Raw genomic sequence first — 17,890 nt, 5'->3', positions numbered from 1 at the left:
CTTTAAATATTACCAAGACTGTACAGCAGAAAGCTATTTAAAAATATTTATTTTCCATGTATTCGATGTTTCGTTTCTATCGACCTGAAGGTATAAAGTGCCTGCTGCAGATGAGTTCAGTGGATATTCTTATAATCCCTCCCCACTTTCAACTTAAGACTGAGACTTAGAGCCTAATATTTTGGAGATGGAGATATGTGTTCATCGATGTCCCAAATGTCACAAACGTGCATACATTCAATAGCTGCTCTTGTGGAGGATGTTAACGAAAGGGTCTAAGATTTTTCATGACGTTTATTCACAGTATCTTTCATACATTATTGTTTCTCTGTTACTAAGCGATGGACAGGAAAGTAGACCTGAAGTCAGGCAAAGGGAGAAGACAGAAGAATGACTGTCTTTCCATCTCGTCACCCCTAAAAGTCCCTCGAGATTGATCTGTCTTGTACATAAATAAGTCGGAACGAATTTTAGATGAGTTTTAATCGACGATCCAGAGAAGTCGGGGCTTTTACAAGATGTTGGTGAAAGAAAATTTCACTTGTAGAGCACATCACGTAGAGAAAGATGCTGTTTCATCTTGATTCTTCGCTGCTGCTTTTTGTTTGTCACGGATCTTCTCCCTGTAAAAGAATGAAATTAAAGAACACCCTCACTTCGTAAGAAAATATGCTATACTCTCTACCGAGACAAAGGAAACAGCAATATAAAAGTCAGGAAAGCAAATGTATTTGGTACCATGCTGACATTATATTCACAATAATAATGAGTGATCGCTGTTAGATTTTCATTTCATTCAATCATCCTAAGAAGTCTGCCTTCATAAACATCCTGTCATAAAACTGCAAAGAAAGGTCGCTTGAAAAGATCCTTCCTGATAAAAGTAATCAGTCAGAATTGTTCATTGAAGCTGATTTTGAAAATAAAGTAAAAAACGTGAATTCATATCAGAAACTACATCAGATAATAAGCATATAAAGAGAAATGAAAAGAAAATGTAATTGTTAAATTAAGAAAGGACTTTCAAATATAAGTCAATCACTACAGAAACGTTATTAGAGAAAACAGATTAATTGACAGAGCTGACATAGATAAATATGGAAACAGCATCAGCTTGAACAGGAACGTTGATGGTATGAGTACCAGATGTTATTTTCCTAAGGAATACTAATAATATTGAGCGGGACGCCATATCTTAAAAACTAACCATAGAATCTTCCTGAAAATATCACATTATGTTTCCCACACCCAAATTACCAGGAGGCATTTAAAGGACTAACGTATCCTAACCCATCCCAACCTAGCCTAACCTAGAAGAATGGCAAAAAAATATGATAATAATAAAAAAAGGGGGCGGGGAGGGGGAGCTGGTGCAATAATAGTTAAAATCTCGGGACTTTGTGACCGGGTAACGCCAAAGCAATTTTGTTGCTTGAACCTTCATGAATGCAAAGATGTGACGTGAGGACTTCCAGTAAAGATTCTACTGTAGGTGTGAGATCTACGTGATTGGGAATTAAAAGGCTCACGCATATTCCATCTACAGTTATTTTATACTTGTATCTTTATTTTATGTTCATTTGATCCCTTTTGGTAAGTCAATGCATTTGACCAAAGAAGCTTTTAAGGGACTACGTGAGTATTACTGACTCTCTTTGAAAATTGATGAACTTAGTGTTATGAGTGACCATCCAACATGGGTATGTTGAAAGGAAGAAATTGTGGTGCCAAGGCCATTGTTTTTATCTGGTAGCCTGAACATTGCAAAATCAATTTACTCATCATTTCCAAGTTGCATTTTTCATTTGCCTGAAGGTCTGCGGAGTCGGCATTTAGTCAAAGGTCAAACACAATCGTTCGCTTATCAATATTTTTAAGAGTAAGCCAACACTAATTTTATTAACAATTGCGTTATGAACATCAGGCCATTAAAATAGACTGTAGAAGAGGATAATAGAAGTCATTCCCGCAATATGAAAAGAGAAAGACAAACTTCTGAATGCAAATGCAAAACTATAGTAGATTCACATCAACCGTGCATTTGATGTCTAGGCCAGTCCCTTACGACGCTCCTGATTGGCTGTTGATAAGCCAATCACAGGGCTGGAACCTCCGTCTCTGGAGAGTTCACATAGGCAGGATGCAGGTTCCACCTCTCATGGTCTATTCAGTTTAGTGTGTATTTGATCCAGCCTTGTACGCTAATGCATTAGAGGAGGGGCTTTCAATCTTTTCCTTCCCCCGTACCCTTTCGGGTATTTGTGATGTCAGTATTGTACCCACTTCACTTTGTATTTGGGTATTTGTAATGTCAGTAATGTATCCCCTTCATTTTGTATAACGTGGAAAACAAAACTAACTCAGAATAACTGCACAGAGGAGAAGTAAGTACATAACTCTCCTGACATAACGAATACTATTGTAAACATAAAGAATTTCATAAAAAAACAAGACAATTTCTATAGTTAGTATTTACCTCTGGCTATGCAGTAAAATTTCAAGGTTATGGTACTGAGCTGCAAAAACAAAATACATTATTATCACATCAGCTGCAAAGGTGATTAATGAAATGGCTGAAACTGTTTTCATTAACTATCCTAGTTGGCCGAGGAGCAAACACAAAGCTTGAGTTGATGGTACATAATGTTCTTGAATACATGCAAAAGAGCGGAATTTACCACTGAATCGAGATTAACTGTTCAAATTAACAAGAAGTTTAATCAGGAATTTCAGTGATTGTTGTGCGCAGTGATAACATCGTAAAAGTATTGACTTCAAATTACCCATTTATTGGGATAGCCGTGACATACGCTCTCTCCTCTCATAGTTAATGAAGCGGGATTTGAGCCACTGATTTGCTTATATGGAAATCGAAATATAAAGAAGCTCTTTCCAGGATGTGGACTGCATCAACGATAAGCCTAGTCATGGAATCTGACGCTGGGTACTCTTAGACTCTCACGGTAATGCCGGACCCTCGACCAACATTTCACGGAGGAGCCACAAGTCTGCTATTGATGATGTGGATGCTTGGCAAGAAGGAAGGACATCTCCACTATCAAACCATCTCATTGACTGCATAGGGCTGGTTCATAGGACTATGTCAGACGTATTTCAGCACTTCAGATACATGGATTTCTGATCTGCAGAATGTGAGTAGAGGATTCTAACATTCTTTAATGGCTTTCTGACATAACGCAGGATCCAAAATATACTTTTGGCAGTATTGTGGCCTATCAGACCAAAATATACTCCTGTTTTGCATAATAAGAATAATAACGTGTTCTGTAAACAAGATGGCAGCATCCGCGAAACTGATTTTTTAGGTCTTTTCAATTCGTACTATTTTCTTTTCGTCAGGTGCTGATATATGCGACGAGCTAGCTGATGTACATAATCTGGATAAGGAAGGTCATTGTTCTGAATAAAGTGACTTTTCATTTTGCTGCTAGTAAATTAAATATGGCAGTAGACGATATCAAGCGCGAAGCCAATAGGATCGTCTAGACAGTCGTAGGGGGACAGCAATCTTGGCTACATTTATAGGAACGTTAAACCAGGGAACCCATTACGCCCCATTATTAGCCATATTTCTGCCCCTACGTACCAGGGCGCGAAAAAACTGACTCCATATGCTCTAGACGACCATAGCTTGAAGTTCTCCGCCGAGTTATAGAAGCCCTAAAAGCGACCCCCCCCCACCCCCCCCTCCCCCCCCAGAGAGGAGTTATTGCCTCGATGGACGCAGAGTCCTTCACAAACGTCCCTGTGGATGAAACAATCTAGATTATACTAGACCGTATGTACAGAGGTGATCTCATGCCCCTTTGAACATCCCTGAGCTTGCCCCCCGGACACTCCTCGAAATCTGTATCAAAATGTTCTTTTCTCTACCCACAGAGGCCGCATGTACATACAAAAGAATGGTGTAGTGATGGAGGGTTCTCCCCTCGGAGTATTCTTTGTGAATTTCTACACGGGTACCATGGAGCATCGTATTCTTCTTCGACGTCCTCGTCGGGCAACAGGAGGAGCGCTTCGTAACGCAAGTACTCGTATATACGAAACCCACGAACCTGGGCATGTGCCTGAACAGGGAGAATTAATGTCTAGAGAGATATAAACGAACTTCAACCAGTTCCTTCATCACTGCTCTTCTTGGAAGGACACACCCACCGAATTAGAACGTGTTGCCCAGGTCTTAATTAATAATGGGTATTTCAACCATTTCAACCGAGACTATAGATACCGACTGACGACCCCATTCCAGCCAGAACGCACCCGCCCTTTCTTGAGAATGAACCGATGATACGATCGAAACGCTGGATATCCGCTACGCCAATAGAAATCACAAAGAAATAAGAATTTTATCTGCTAAAACTGGAAACTCTACGGCTATCACACGCCTCATTTAAATTATACGAACGCAAACTCTAAAGACACTTTATTCAATTACCTTCCTTATCCACATTATGTACATCGACCAGCTCTTAGCAAATATCAGCCCCGAAGAAAAGAAAATGATAAGAGGAATTGAAAAGACCTTCTACAAGATCAGTTTCACTGGTGCTGCCGTTCTTTTAACCGACCATGATTGAAAAAGGATCTCCTTCAAATAATAATAATAATAATGCCAAAAACGTCCACCAATACCAGGATAAACTAGGAATGACATTATTCCTAATATCAGAATTATCGATAAGGCAGCAGACCACCGTCGCCTCCGCCTCTTGGAGGCCCTACACATCGGGAAGGAGAGACCCAGCCTCAACACCACCCAAGAGACTTCACTCCTCCGACGGTGGCACGAAGGCGCCGCCCGCCAGCACCATAGAGCCGATCGAACGGGCCAATCAGGTGCCCCCTGTCTATCGGCAAGACCTTCCAATACTACGCTCCCAGTCTCCAGCGTCCGCACGAGAAGAGCAGTGCGAGCTTCCACCTCTGTAAGGACGGCTTGACTCAGGGACTTAATCCTCTGTTCAGGCAATGAAAATGCAGCGCCCATCAGACAGAGCACCTAGGGACACAATAAATACCGCCGAACGACCCCATTTCAATCAGTTTCAAGCTCACCTTTCCTTGAAAATGAACCGATGATACGGTTGGAAACGTTGGAATTCCGTTACGCCCTTAGACTAAGATTTGTTAAACCACTTTTGTTATCATATCAATAAATTATTATTTTTTTAGAAAACATTTCTTTCACCGAGATATGAACATCGGCCAGCTATTAGCAAATATCAGCCCTGATGAGAAGAGAATAATAAGAAGAATTGAAAAGACCATATATAAAATCAATTCCACTGATGCTGCCATCATCTTTAACAAAAACATGTTTGAGAGAGGGTCTCCTACCTTCAAATAATAATAATAATAATAATAATAAAAACACCAAGAGATGAAAGGACACGATCAGGAAAAGAATATATGCAGAGACTCAAGGCGATACTCAAGTCAAAACTCAACGCCGGGACGGAAATATGAATAAAAGCCATAAACACATGGGCAGTGCCAGTAATCAGATACAGCGCAGGAATAGTGGAATGGACGAAGACAGAAACTTCGCAGCATTGACCAGAAAACGAGGAAACAATATGACAATACAGAAAGTACTACACCCAAGAGCAAATACGGACAGACTATACATAACACGAAAAGGAAGGAGGGAGAGGACTACTAAGTATAGAGGACTGCGTCAACATCGAAAAACAGAGCACTGGGGCAGTATCTGAAAAACCAGTGAAGACGAGTGGCTAAAGAGTGCATGGGAAGAAGGACTAATAAAAGTAGACGAAGACCCAGAAATATACAGAGACCGGAGAATGGGAGACAGAACAGAGGACTGGCACAACAAAACCAATGCACGACAATACATGAGACAGACTAAAGAACTAGCCAGCGATGACACTGGCAATGGCTACAGAGGGGAGAGCTAAAGAAGGAAAACTGAAGGAATGATAACAGCGGCACAAGATCAGGCCAATAAGAACCAGATATATTCAAAGAATGATAGACGGAAATAACATCTCTCCCATATGTAGGAAGTGCAATACGAAAAATGAAACCATAAACCACATAGCAAGCGAATGCCCGGCACTTGAACAGAACCAGTACAAAAAGAGGCATGATTCAGTGGCAAAGCCCTCCACTGGAGCCTGTGCAAGAAACATCAGCTACCTTGCAGTAATAAGTGGTACGAGCACCACAACCTGAGGGAGTGATAGAAAACGATCAGGCAAAAGATCTCTGGGACTATGTATCAGAACGGATAGGGTGATACGTGCAAACAGACCAGACGTGACGTTGATTGACAAAGTCAAGAAGAAAGTATCACTCATTGATGTCGCAATACCATGGGACACCAGAGTTGAAGAGAAAGAGAGGAAAAAATGGATAAGTATCAAGATCTGAAAATAGAAATAAGAAGGATATGGGATATGCCAGTGGAAATCGTACCCATAATCATAGGAGCACTAGGCACGATCCCAAGATCCCTGAAAAGGAATCTAGAAAAACTAGAGGCTGAAGTAGCTCCAGGACTCATGCAGAAGAGTGTGATCCTAGAAGCGGCACACATAGTAAGAAAAAGTGATGGACTCCTAAGGAGGCAGGATGCAACCCGGAACCCCACACTATAAATACCACCCAGTCGAATTAGAGGACTGTGATAGAGCAAAAAAAATAAAAAAATAAAAACAATAATAATAATAAACACAATAGAAGATGTAAAACAGAGGCTTAAGGCCAAAGCACATAAGATCCAACGGTACATGGACAGGAGTAAGGGATACAAACAGAACAAATCATTCGGAACCAACCAGAAAAAGAATATACAGCCAGCTAAGAGGGGAAGACAACCACCAAGAAATTCCTGAAACCGAACCAAGTAAGAGACTCTTGGAAAACATCTGGAGCAATCCGTTATCACACAACAAACATGCAACATGACTCTAGGAAGTCTAGGCTGAAGAATCAGGGAGAATAAAACAAAGATTCACTGATATCACGACAGACACAGTCAGCACCAACTAAACAAAATGCCCAACTGGAAAAAGCCCCAGGTCCCGATGAAGTCCATGGATACTGGCTCAAAAAACTTCAAGGCCCTAACACCCAAGAATAGCAGAACAGCTTCCAGCATTGTATCACAAATCACCATGCGCCCAAATGGATGACCACAGGAAGAACATCATAAGTCCAGAAAGACAAGAGTAAGGGAAATATAGCCAGTAAACTATGGTAATGAAGAACAGTAAGAGAAGGAAAACAAACATAAGCATGGCATGGATAGACTATAAGAAAGCCTTCGACATGGTACCACACACATGGTTAATAGAATGCCTGAAAAATATATGGGGCAGAGGAAAACACCAGCAGCTTCCTCAAAAATACAATGCGCAACTGGAATACAATACTTACAAGCTCTGGAATAAGACTAGCAGAGGTTAATATCAGGAGAGGGATCTTCCAGGGCGACTCACTGTCCCCACTACTCTTCGTAGTAGCCATGATTCCCATGACAAAAAGTACTGCAGAAGATGGAAGCTGGGTACCAAACTCAAGAAAAGAGGCAACAGAATTAACCATCTGATGCTCATGGACGACATCAGCTGTATGGTAAGAGCATCAAGGAAATAGATACCCCTAATCCACACTGTAAGGATTGTATCTGGGGACATCAGGATGGAGTTTGGAATAGAAAAATGTGCCTTAGTCAACATACAAAAGGGCAAAGTAACAAGGAACTGAAGGGATAAAGCTACCCAGATGGGACCACAAATCAAAACATAGATGAGACGAGATACAAATACCTGTGAATAATAGGAGGGGATTACATCAAGAAAAAAAAAAACATGAAAGGACACGATCAGAAAGAATATATGCAGAGACTTAAGGCGATACTCAAGTCAAAACTCAACGCCGGAAATATGATAAAAGCCATAAACACATGGGCAGTGCCAGTAATCAGATACAGGTCAGGAATAGTGGAATGGACGAAGGCAGAAACTTCGCAGCATAGACCAGAAAACGAGGAAACATATGACAATACACAAAGCACTACACCCAAGATTAAATAAGGACAGACTATACATAACATGAAAGGAAGGAGGGAGGAGACTACTAGGCATAGAGGACTCCGTCAACATCGAGAAAACAGAGCACTGGGGTGGGCAATATATGAAGACCAGTGAAGACGAGTGGCTCAAGAGTGCATGGGAAGAAGGACTAATAAAAGTAGACGAAGACCCAGAAAATATACAGAGACAGGAGAAAGACAAGCAGAACAAGAACAGAGGAATGGCATAACAAACCAATGCACGGACAATACATGAGACAGACTAAAGAAACTAGCCAGCGATGACACGTGGCAATGGCTACAGAGGGGAGAGCTAAAGAAGGCGGAAACTGAAAGAATGATAACAGCGGCACAAGATCAGGACCCTAAGAACCAGATATGTCCAAAGAACGATAGATGGAAATAACATCTCTCCCATATGTAGGAAGTGCAATACGATAATTGAACTCCATAAACCACATGCAAAGCGAATGCCCGGCACTTGCACAGAACCAGTACAAAAAGAGGCATGATTCAGTAGTAAAAAGCCCTCCACTGGAGCCTGTGCAAGAAACATCAGCTACCTTGCAGTAATAAGTGGTACGAACACCAACCTGAAGGAGTGTTAGAAAACGATCAGCAAAGATTTTTCTGGGACTATGGTATCAGAACAGATAGGGTGATACGTGCAAATAGAGCAGACGTGACGTTGATTGACAAAATCCCGAAGAAAGTATCACTCATTGATGTCGCAATACCATGGGACACCAGAGTTGAAGAGAAAGAAAGGGATAAAATGGAAATATATCAAGACCTGAAAATAGAAATAAGAAGGATATGGGATATGCCAGTGGAAATTGTACCCATAATCATAGGAACACTAGGCACGATCCCAAGATCCCTGATAAGGAATCTGGAAAATCTAGAGGCTGAAGTAGCTCCAGGACTCATGCAGAAGAGTGTGATCCTAGAAACGGCGCACAATAGTAAGAAAAGTGATGGGACTCCTAAGGAGGCAGGATGCAACCTGGAACCCCACACTATAATACCACCTAGTCGAATTAGAGGACTGTGATAGAGCAAAAAAAAAAAAAAAAAAAAAAATAATAATAATAATAATGATGATGATAATAATAAAATTTTAAGCACTCAGTTGCCAAAAGTTTAAGTAGGCTCATTGTCTACTTAGGTTTAAGTAGGTTCATTGCCTACTTAGGTCACTGGGCTTGAAAAAATGTCTCCCCCCCCCCCCCGAGAAACAAAAAAAAAAAAAAAAAAAAAATTGACCCAAAAAAAACACCCTTGCCCCCCCTCCACAATAATGGTGTAAGGCCCCTGGGCTAAGACCCTCTTCCCGTAACTTAAAAAGGGTAATTAGGTGTAGATGCTGTCCACCTTTGAGGGTGCATAAGCACTAAAGGGACAGGTAATCTTTCACAAATTTGAAATCTACAGGCTTTTTGCCGCCTTATGAGATACGAGAAGGCCAAGAATGGGATTGAGGACTTTGTCACTGCTAGGATTTTGACTCAAAAGTTCTTTATTACAAAGTACCTTTGTTGAAATAAATGTGGAATGAAAAAATGGGAATGCTAAAGGCAAGCAAGTCAAAATTTCCTCTTGTATTATTTGGCAAAACATGAAAGAAACTTATTTAAAGTTTAAATTAAACCCTTCAATAAATACTGTTATAATTAGGAAAGGAGGAAGTCATGTCTGGTACGCAAACATTTCCTGCAAAAAGGAAAAAAATCCATAAGGGAAATATCTTCGTGAATTAATGGAAAGGAAAGTGATGCAAGAATATCTTCATACATTGGGTGAATAAATAATATTAAAAAAAAGGGGGTTACATTTCGTACTTATATACTACCGGAGCATCCATTTATTCGTCACAAAGAACTAGGCAAGGTATTATTCTTTTCCCCCAATTAAGTTCAAGATTATTCAGTTACCCTTACAACTTATTAGCACAGTTTTCTGTAGCTATCTGTCAGAACATTTTCTTCGGTGTGGGAAGGATGAGGTAAACACAAGTCTCTCTCTCTCTCTCTCTCTCTCTCTCTCTCTCTCTCTCTCTCAGCACAAGAACAAAATGTGAGAGACTTACGTTGAAGAGGAGGGACTGAGTTCTGTGTCTAGAAAAAAGGATAAAGTAGTTTTGTCAAGAGACAGAGATAGTAACGGACGATGGGGAATGATCCCGCCTTTTTCCTGCGACACAGCCTTTTATTCCTGACATTGGGTGGTGATTGTGTGACACGTCTCTGGGACTATAGCAGTGATGATAGATATTTAGTGTCCAAAGCACAGGGTACTCCGGTACTTCATAATTTAAAGTTAGAAAATAATAAATTTTTCTAAAGGCGTCGATGAATATCTATATGTAAAAGAAAATGGCCTCTTGAATAGATAGAAATCATACGGTTAATTTGTTCCATCACATCAACAGATTACTGGAAAATGATTATACAAATTTTGGACTCTGATAACTGATGAAATGCTGAAAGGTGAACGAACTTCTTTCTGTTAGCTTGAGAGAGAGAGAGAGAGAGAGAGAGGACTAAAAGAATAAACTTCCTTCTGGACAAGTGTCGACCAGTGCTGAATGGTCTAAACCTACAGGCTTTATCTACTGAGATTCAGTTAGAGGAGGTTTAGTATACTATAAAAAAATGTGTAATGGGAAAACTCTGGGGTACGATGGTCTCTCCATTGAATTTTACAAGAAATTTTGGAACATTATAGAACTGGATTTTGTCAGCGTGGTAAGTTATATATGTGATGTAAAGCGAATGCCCAAGTCAGTATTTTGGTGCAATCAAATTACCTGGGAAACAAGTGACCTTGCACTAATATCAAATTGAAGACTTACAACGTTGTTTAATATTGATTATAAGATATTTGCTAAGGTTTAAAAAAACAGGGTTGAGGCTGTATAAGACGATATAATTTCCCATGGGCAATATTGTGCATTCGAAGGGAGATCATCGATTGTTGAGTGTAAAAGTAGTACCATACGAGAAGTCAATGTTTTAGTCTAATGAGAAGCATAGATGCTGTCATCTTGAGTCGCAATTGACCGAAGGCTTTAGATAGAGTGCACATCGGTTTCATATATGAGGTATTAGCTAATTTTGGTATTCCGGTAGAATTTATTGATTTAATGAAAAATTTGTGTTAATTTACAATATATAAGCTGTTAATGTTTTGAATGGCTTTCTAAGCAGTCGGTGAGGTGAGGCTGCCCTGTGCCTATAATGCTGTTTTGTATATCTCAAGAACCTTTTTATAGGGCAATTCAAGAGAGTAACGGTGTAGTAGGTATTAGTCTTCCAACTCATACAGTCATGAAAGTACTACAAGGGTATGCTGACGATGACACTTGTTCCAAATGAATTCAGTGTTTTGAAGACGCAATTGGTGCGAGACCCAACAAAGATAAAACCACAATTATGTTTGGGTAATTGGATTAAAAGGCAGGACCGGCCTTTGGATTGAATGCGGGTTGTTCATTGTGTGGTTAGTTTTGGTATTATCTTTTATAATAAACTATGATTTGGTGTGCGAGGAAAAGTGGTCCGCTATTATGCGGAATGGATAAACATGTTGAGTAAGAGGTAGTTTGTCCATTCTCCAAGTGTCTCATTGCAAATTCTTTGATTTTATCAGAAGTATGGTATATGACCCTTACGTTACCCCCAAAAAGAAATATCTATAAGATGAATGCATGTATCTTTGCGGTACATTTGGAAGGGGGTGCGTATAGCACAATCCAACGAAACAGGCTACGTTGTGTTTACGTAGAAGTGAAGAAAGGATGTTTCAAATGGAATTGGTTTGTTTTGTGATCTGTTATTGTTAAGAGGTGTAGTTGATGTATCTTTTGTGACACCGGCGTTCTATTTGATTGCTACTGAGGTCATAAAGGAAATGTGTAAGCAAAAAATCTTAAACTATCCGCGTGTACAAGTAAGGAGACTTATTATTATCTCAAACTCTCTTCAAAACTATGCATGGGAGTGATTAATAGCAACAATGTTCTTTTTATTAGCACTTTGGAGAGGGAATTTGTATACAAATACATTAATGGGATTTTGGCAACAGAACACGCACTGAAGATTTGTACGTTAAAAGTTCAGATTTTATGAGACAACTGCAGTGAGACAGAGTCAATGTCGCATATTTTTCTATGGTGGTTGTAATTTGTGATCACGTCTGGCCAATTTTGTTCTATTTTCCAAAGGTGTTGTTTGAGATTTCGTTTTATGAGTCCGGATCACTTATGAAGATTTTCACGAAAATTGACACTAGATGATAACAGTGCACCAGTTTTATTGACAGATGACGTGAATGCCATGTGGGCGGGTCAAGAGAAAAGCTGTCGTTGTCTGAGCTGATGTGATTCAACTCAAGATTAACCTTTATTGTGACAGAGGTTTTCTCAAGGAAAATTTATGGTACATGATTTTTAGAAAAAAAGGCCTCTCCCTTACCGCTTAACTCCGTAGTGGGTAGTGTCATCAGTGCACCTCACGTGGCGCTCTGTAGGCATTACTTCAGTGTCTGCGACGTCCTCTCGGCTTAAGCTGCAACCTCTTTCATTCCTTTTTACCGTACCTCCGTTCAATATTCTTTCTTCCAACTGCCTTTCCAATCACTTCTAACAACTGATTTCTTGTGCAACAGCTTTGAGGTTTTCCTCCTGTTACACCTCTCAAACTTTCCCACTATCAATTTCCATTTCAGCGGGTAATGACCTCGTAGGTCCCAGTTCATGGCTTTGGCCTAAACTCCATACTCCATTCCATTTCATTGACCACAAATTGTCGGTCAGTCCGATTATGATCTAAAATTTTTATTAATTATTCTCTGTGACAGCAAATTCAAGACTATTGTTATGAAAATGGAACGCAACTATTGTGCGCTGAACATTTGTACATTTATAAAAAAGAAAACTATTCATTAGAGATGATTATTAAGTGTGCATTGGAAACAATTTGTAGGTTATTGTTGCTTGAAAATTGCAATGAAAGACTAATGTATTTTGTATTTTGGACATTTTGAATTTGAAACTGAATAAGCTGAAGGATGTTAGACAATTTTTTCTATATATTGCAGGATGTCTTTTGAGTTAGGGTTTCGTTATGGCATCCCATTATATGCAGAGCTAATTGAAATTACCCGCGAATGAAGTGGGTGCACAGTTAATGTTGAAGGGGTCTTCTCAACTGAATTTGTAGTTAATAGCGAGGTGCTATTTGGTGCCTTTGTGATAAGCAAAACGCCATGAGACTGACACATCCTGGGTGGCAGAATACATCACATAACTTGAGAGATGGGACTCAAAATCAAGAAAACCAGAATCAATGAAGGGAGAGAATGCACAGAAAGGACTAAATGATTTCATGTGGAGGATGGATGAGTGAGGCTGAATCTTTCAGATATTGGGGAACAATTGTATCTAATACAGGTTCTCTATTGATGAATAATATTTTCGAAAAAAAAAAAAAAAAAAAAAAACTCAAAAAGGGAGAAAGGGGAAAGTGTTTTATATATATATATATATATATATATATACATATATATATATATATATATATAGTATATATATATATATATATATAATACATATCTATATATATATGTATATATATACAATCGAGCTACAAATGTCCTTTAATATCTAATCACTCTACTTCGGAATTAATATATTTTATATAGGCTTAACTGAAGGGGAAAAGGGAATTTTAATTAGGCGATAATAGAAATTGTCGTGACGGGCGCGAACCCAGGACACCATACAAATCCAGGAACGTCAGTGAAGCTTTTACTCACTCCACCACCGCAAGAGGCTATAAGTTAATGCCATCTCTCACCCTCAAATACCTTCGGGCCCTCAGGTATTCGCTGATTGGAGCCAGCATTAACCCACCTCGAGCTCGGTAGTGTTGTAGTGCTTATGACAGCACGTAGCCATTATATAAGGCATAATCACATTACCGTGATTCATATACTACATCGAGCTACAAATGTCCTTTAATATCTAATTCACTCTACCTGGAATCAGCGAATACCTGAGCTCGAAAGGTATTTGAGGGTGAGAGATGGCATTAACTTATAGCCTCTTGCGGTGGTGGAGTGGTAAAAAGCTTCACTGACGTCCTGGATTTGTATGGTGTCCTGGGTTCGCGCCTGGGCGCCGACAATTCTATAATCGCCTAATAAAATTACCCTTCGGTTAAGCATATATGAAAAATATATTAATTCCGAGGTAGAGTGAATTAGATATTAAAGGACATTTGTAGCTCGATGTACGTATATGAATCACGGTAATGTGATATGACTTATGTATATATATATATATATATATATATATATATATATATATATATATATATATATATATATATATAACTTGTAAGATTTTTTGCTCCTGGTGAGCTTAAGTTTAATAATGAAGAGGACAGCGAGAAGACTGACGATCATTTCTTCTTTATTGACACCTATGTTTCGGGAATCCTTTCCCATCTTCAGGGCTATAAATAGAATTAATTTTTACAATATAAAAAGTATGCTAAAACTAACCTAATAATATAAGAAATATAGTTTGTCATTAAGCTAAAAGAAAAATAAAAAACTACAAAGTGACTTTAAAGCTAAACGTAAATTAAAACACTAAATAACCCTAGTAAAATAACACATCCAAAAGCAAAACGAAAAATAAAAATTGAAAAAATAAACAATGACACCATTCTGCCAGACTTACTGTTAAGAGTTTGGTTGTAAACTGATGGAAAATAGCATAGTCAAAAGGCGATGTTGGAGGAATCAAAAACAAGGGGGAGACAGAGAGAGAGAGAGAATGTGAGTAATAGGCAGTTAAGCAATATGTAACGGTGTGGAGGTATAGTTTGGTTGTTTAAGGTAGGAGACAGTTTCTTGATGTAAGAGATTCTAAAGAAGAGCGAAAGACAATCAGCAGTTTGACAGAGTATTTGAAATTATTTTACATAACGTCAGTTTTGCATGAATTTGCATGGTTTTCCTTATTGGCCGAAAATTCTTTTGATTTTAAAATGCAGCCAGTGCGATGACTGACCACCTCTATGGGAATTCGATGCGGACTTTCAGAAAGCGTCGGGTAGGTCCGACGTAATTTCCAAAATTACATTTGGACAAGTATACTCATACACAACGAAAGAACGCATCAACTCCGGAAGGGGTCTTTGAATTTAAAAAAGTCTGTCCTATTGTTAAAGGGTTGTTGAACACAAAATTTGAAATGGTATCTTTGTTTATTTTTTTCAATTTTTATTTTTCGTTTGCTTTTGGATGTGTTTTATTTTACTAGGTTATTAGTGTTTTAATTTACGTTAGCTTAAAGTCACTTTGTAGTTTTTATTTTTCTTTTAGCTTAATGACAAACTATATTTTTTTTCTTATAATTATTAGGTATTTAGCATACTTTTTAATATTGTAAAAATAATTCTATTTATAGCCTGAAGATGGGAAAGGATTCCCGAAAACGTAGGTGTCAATAAAAAGAAGAAAAGGTTTTAGTCAGTCTTCTCGCTGTCCTCCTCATTATATATATATATATATATATATATATACATATATATATATATATATATATATATATATATATAGTGTGTGTGTGTGTGTGTGTGTGTGTGTGTGTGTGTGTGTGTGTGTTAATAAAGTCTTCTGTTGAAACAGGATACGTCTCAAGTATAAAAAGCCCAAAAATAAAACACTCTGGTTTAAAGGTAAGGCCTATATTTCGGTAAACTAACTTCCACCCTTATCAAGTAGTGTGTCAATGGGCCGTTTATACTTGATATGTATATATATATATATATATATATATATATATATATATATATATATATATATGTAAAGACTAGCTTTTAAATATTAAATGCTAGTCTAGGGGGTCGATAGAAAATTTTAAGCTCACAAGGGGGTCGAGTAGTTAAAAAGTTTGAGAACCCCAGCCATAGAAGATCCCTCTCCTGGTTATTAACCTCTGCTAGTCTTATTCCAGAGCTTGCAAGTATTGTATTCCAGTGCCGCATCGATTTTTTAGGAAAAGAAAAAAAAACATTATATTATTATTATTATTATTATATTATTTTTTTTTTTTTTTTTTTTTTTTTTTGTTTTTTTTTTTTTTTTTACTCTATCACAGTCCTCCAATTTCGACTGGGTGGTATTTATAGTGTGGGGTTCCGTGTTGCATCCTGCCTCCTTAGGAGTCCATCACTTTCCTTACTATGTGTGCCGTTTTCTAGGATCACACTCTTCTGCATGAGTCCTGGAGCTACTTCAGCCTCTAGTTTTTCTAGATTCCTTTTCAGGGATCTTGGATCGTGCCTAGTGCTCCTATGATTATGGGTACGATTTCCACTGGCATATCCATATCCTTCTTATTTCTATTTCAGATCTTGATACTTATCCATTTTTTCCCTCTCTTTCTCTTCAACTCTGGTGTCCCATGGTATTGCGACATCAATGAGTGATACTTTCTTCTTGACTTTGTCAATCAACGTCACGTCTGGTCTGTTTGCACGTATCACCCTATCCGTTCTGATACCATAGTCCCAGAGGATCTTTGCCTGATCGTTTTCTATCACTCCCTCAGGTTGGTGCTCGTACCACTTATTACTGTAAGGTAGCTGATGTTTCTTGCACAGGCTCCAGTGGAGGGCTTTTGCCACTGAATCATCCTCTTTTTGTACTGGTTCTGTGCAAGTGCCGAGCATTCACTTGCTATGTGGTTTATGGTTTCATTTTTCATATTGCAACTTCCTACATATGGGAGAGATGTTATTTCCGTCTATCGTTCTTTGAACATATCTGGTTCTTAGGGCCTGATCTTGTGCCGCTGTTATCATTCCTTCAGTTTCCTTCTTTAGCTCTCCCCCCCTCTGTAGCCATTGCCAATTTGTGGGTTCATCGCTGGCTAGTTTTTCTTTAGTCTGTCTCTGTATTGTCCGTGCATTGGTTTGTTGTGCCAGTCCTCTGTCTGTCTGTCTTTCTCTGTCTCTGTATATTTTCTGGGTCTTCGTCTACTTTTATTAGCCCGTTCTTCCCATGCACTCTTAGCCATCGTCTTCACTGGTTTTCAGATATTGCCCCAGTGCTCTGTTCTCAATGTTGACGCAGTCCTCTATAGTAGTAGTCCTCTCCCTCCTTCCTTTCGTGTTATGTATAGTCTGTCCGTATTTGCTCTTGGGTGTAGTGCTTTGTGTATTGTCATATGTTTCCTGGTTTTCTGATCTATGCTGCGGAGTTCTGCCTTCGTCCATTCCACTATTCCTGTGCTGTATCTGATTACTGGCACTGCCCATGTGTTTATGGCTTTTATCATATTTCCTCCATTGAGTTTTGACTTGAGTATCGCCTTGAGTCTCTGCATATATTCTTTCCTGATCGTGTCCTTCATCTCTTGGTGTTTTATATCCCCTCCTTCCATTATTCCCAGGTATTTGTATCCTGTTCTCATCTATGTGTTTGATGTTTGCTCCCATCTGGTAGCTTTATCCCTTCAGTTCTCGTTACTTTGCCTTTTTTGTATGTTGACTAAGGCGCATTTTTCTATTCCAAACTCCATCCTGATGTCCCCAGATACAATCCTTACAGTCTGGATTAGGGTATCTATTTCCTTGATGCTCTTACCATACAGCTTGATGTCGTCCATGAACATCAGATGGTTGATTCTGTTGCCCTCTTTTTCCTTGAGTTGGTACCCGGCATCCATCTTCTGTAGTACTTTTGTCATGGGAATCATGGCTACTACGAAGAGTAGTGGGGACAGTGAGTCGC

The 17,890-nt window shown here is 38.9% G+C and overlaps 1 protein-coding gene across 3 annotated transcripts in view; it reads right to left on the bottom strand.

The window, feature by feature from the left end:
- Nucleotides 1–279: 279 nt before the first annotated feature.
- The window catches only part of LOC135217476 (organic cation transporter protein-like), a 74,791-nt gene continuing 57,180 nt past the window's right edge, over nucleotides 280–17,890 (bottom strand). For all 3 annotated transcript variants that reach the window (XM_064253392.1, XM_064253393.1, XM_064253394.1), the window contains one exon: nucleotides 280–623. In XM_064253392.1, coding sequence (XP_064109462.1) covers nucleotides 554–623 — 70 coding nt within the window. In that variant the 3' untranslated portion in view covers nucleotides 280–553. The remainder of the gene's footprint in view (nucleotides 624–17,890) is intronic.

The sequence above is a fragment of the Macrobrachium nipponense genome, chromosome 7 (genome assembly GCF_015104395.2).
Source record: "Macrobrachium nipponense isolate FS-2020 chromosome 7, ASM1510439v2, whole genome shotgun sequence".
In the NCBI taxonomy this organism is placed as follows: Eukaryota; Metazoa; Arthropoda; class Malacostraca; order Decapoda; family Palaemonidae; genus Macrobrachium; species Macrobrachium nipponense.
Note: the sequence above shows the minus strand (reverse complement) of the source record. Positions and strands in the feature narration are given on the sequence as shown.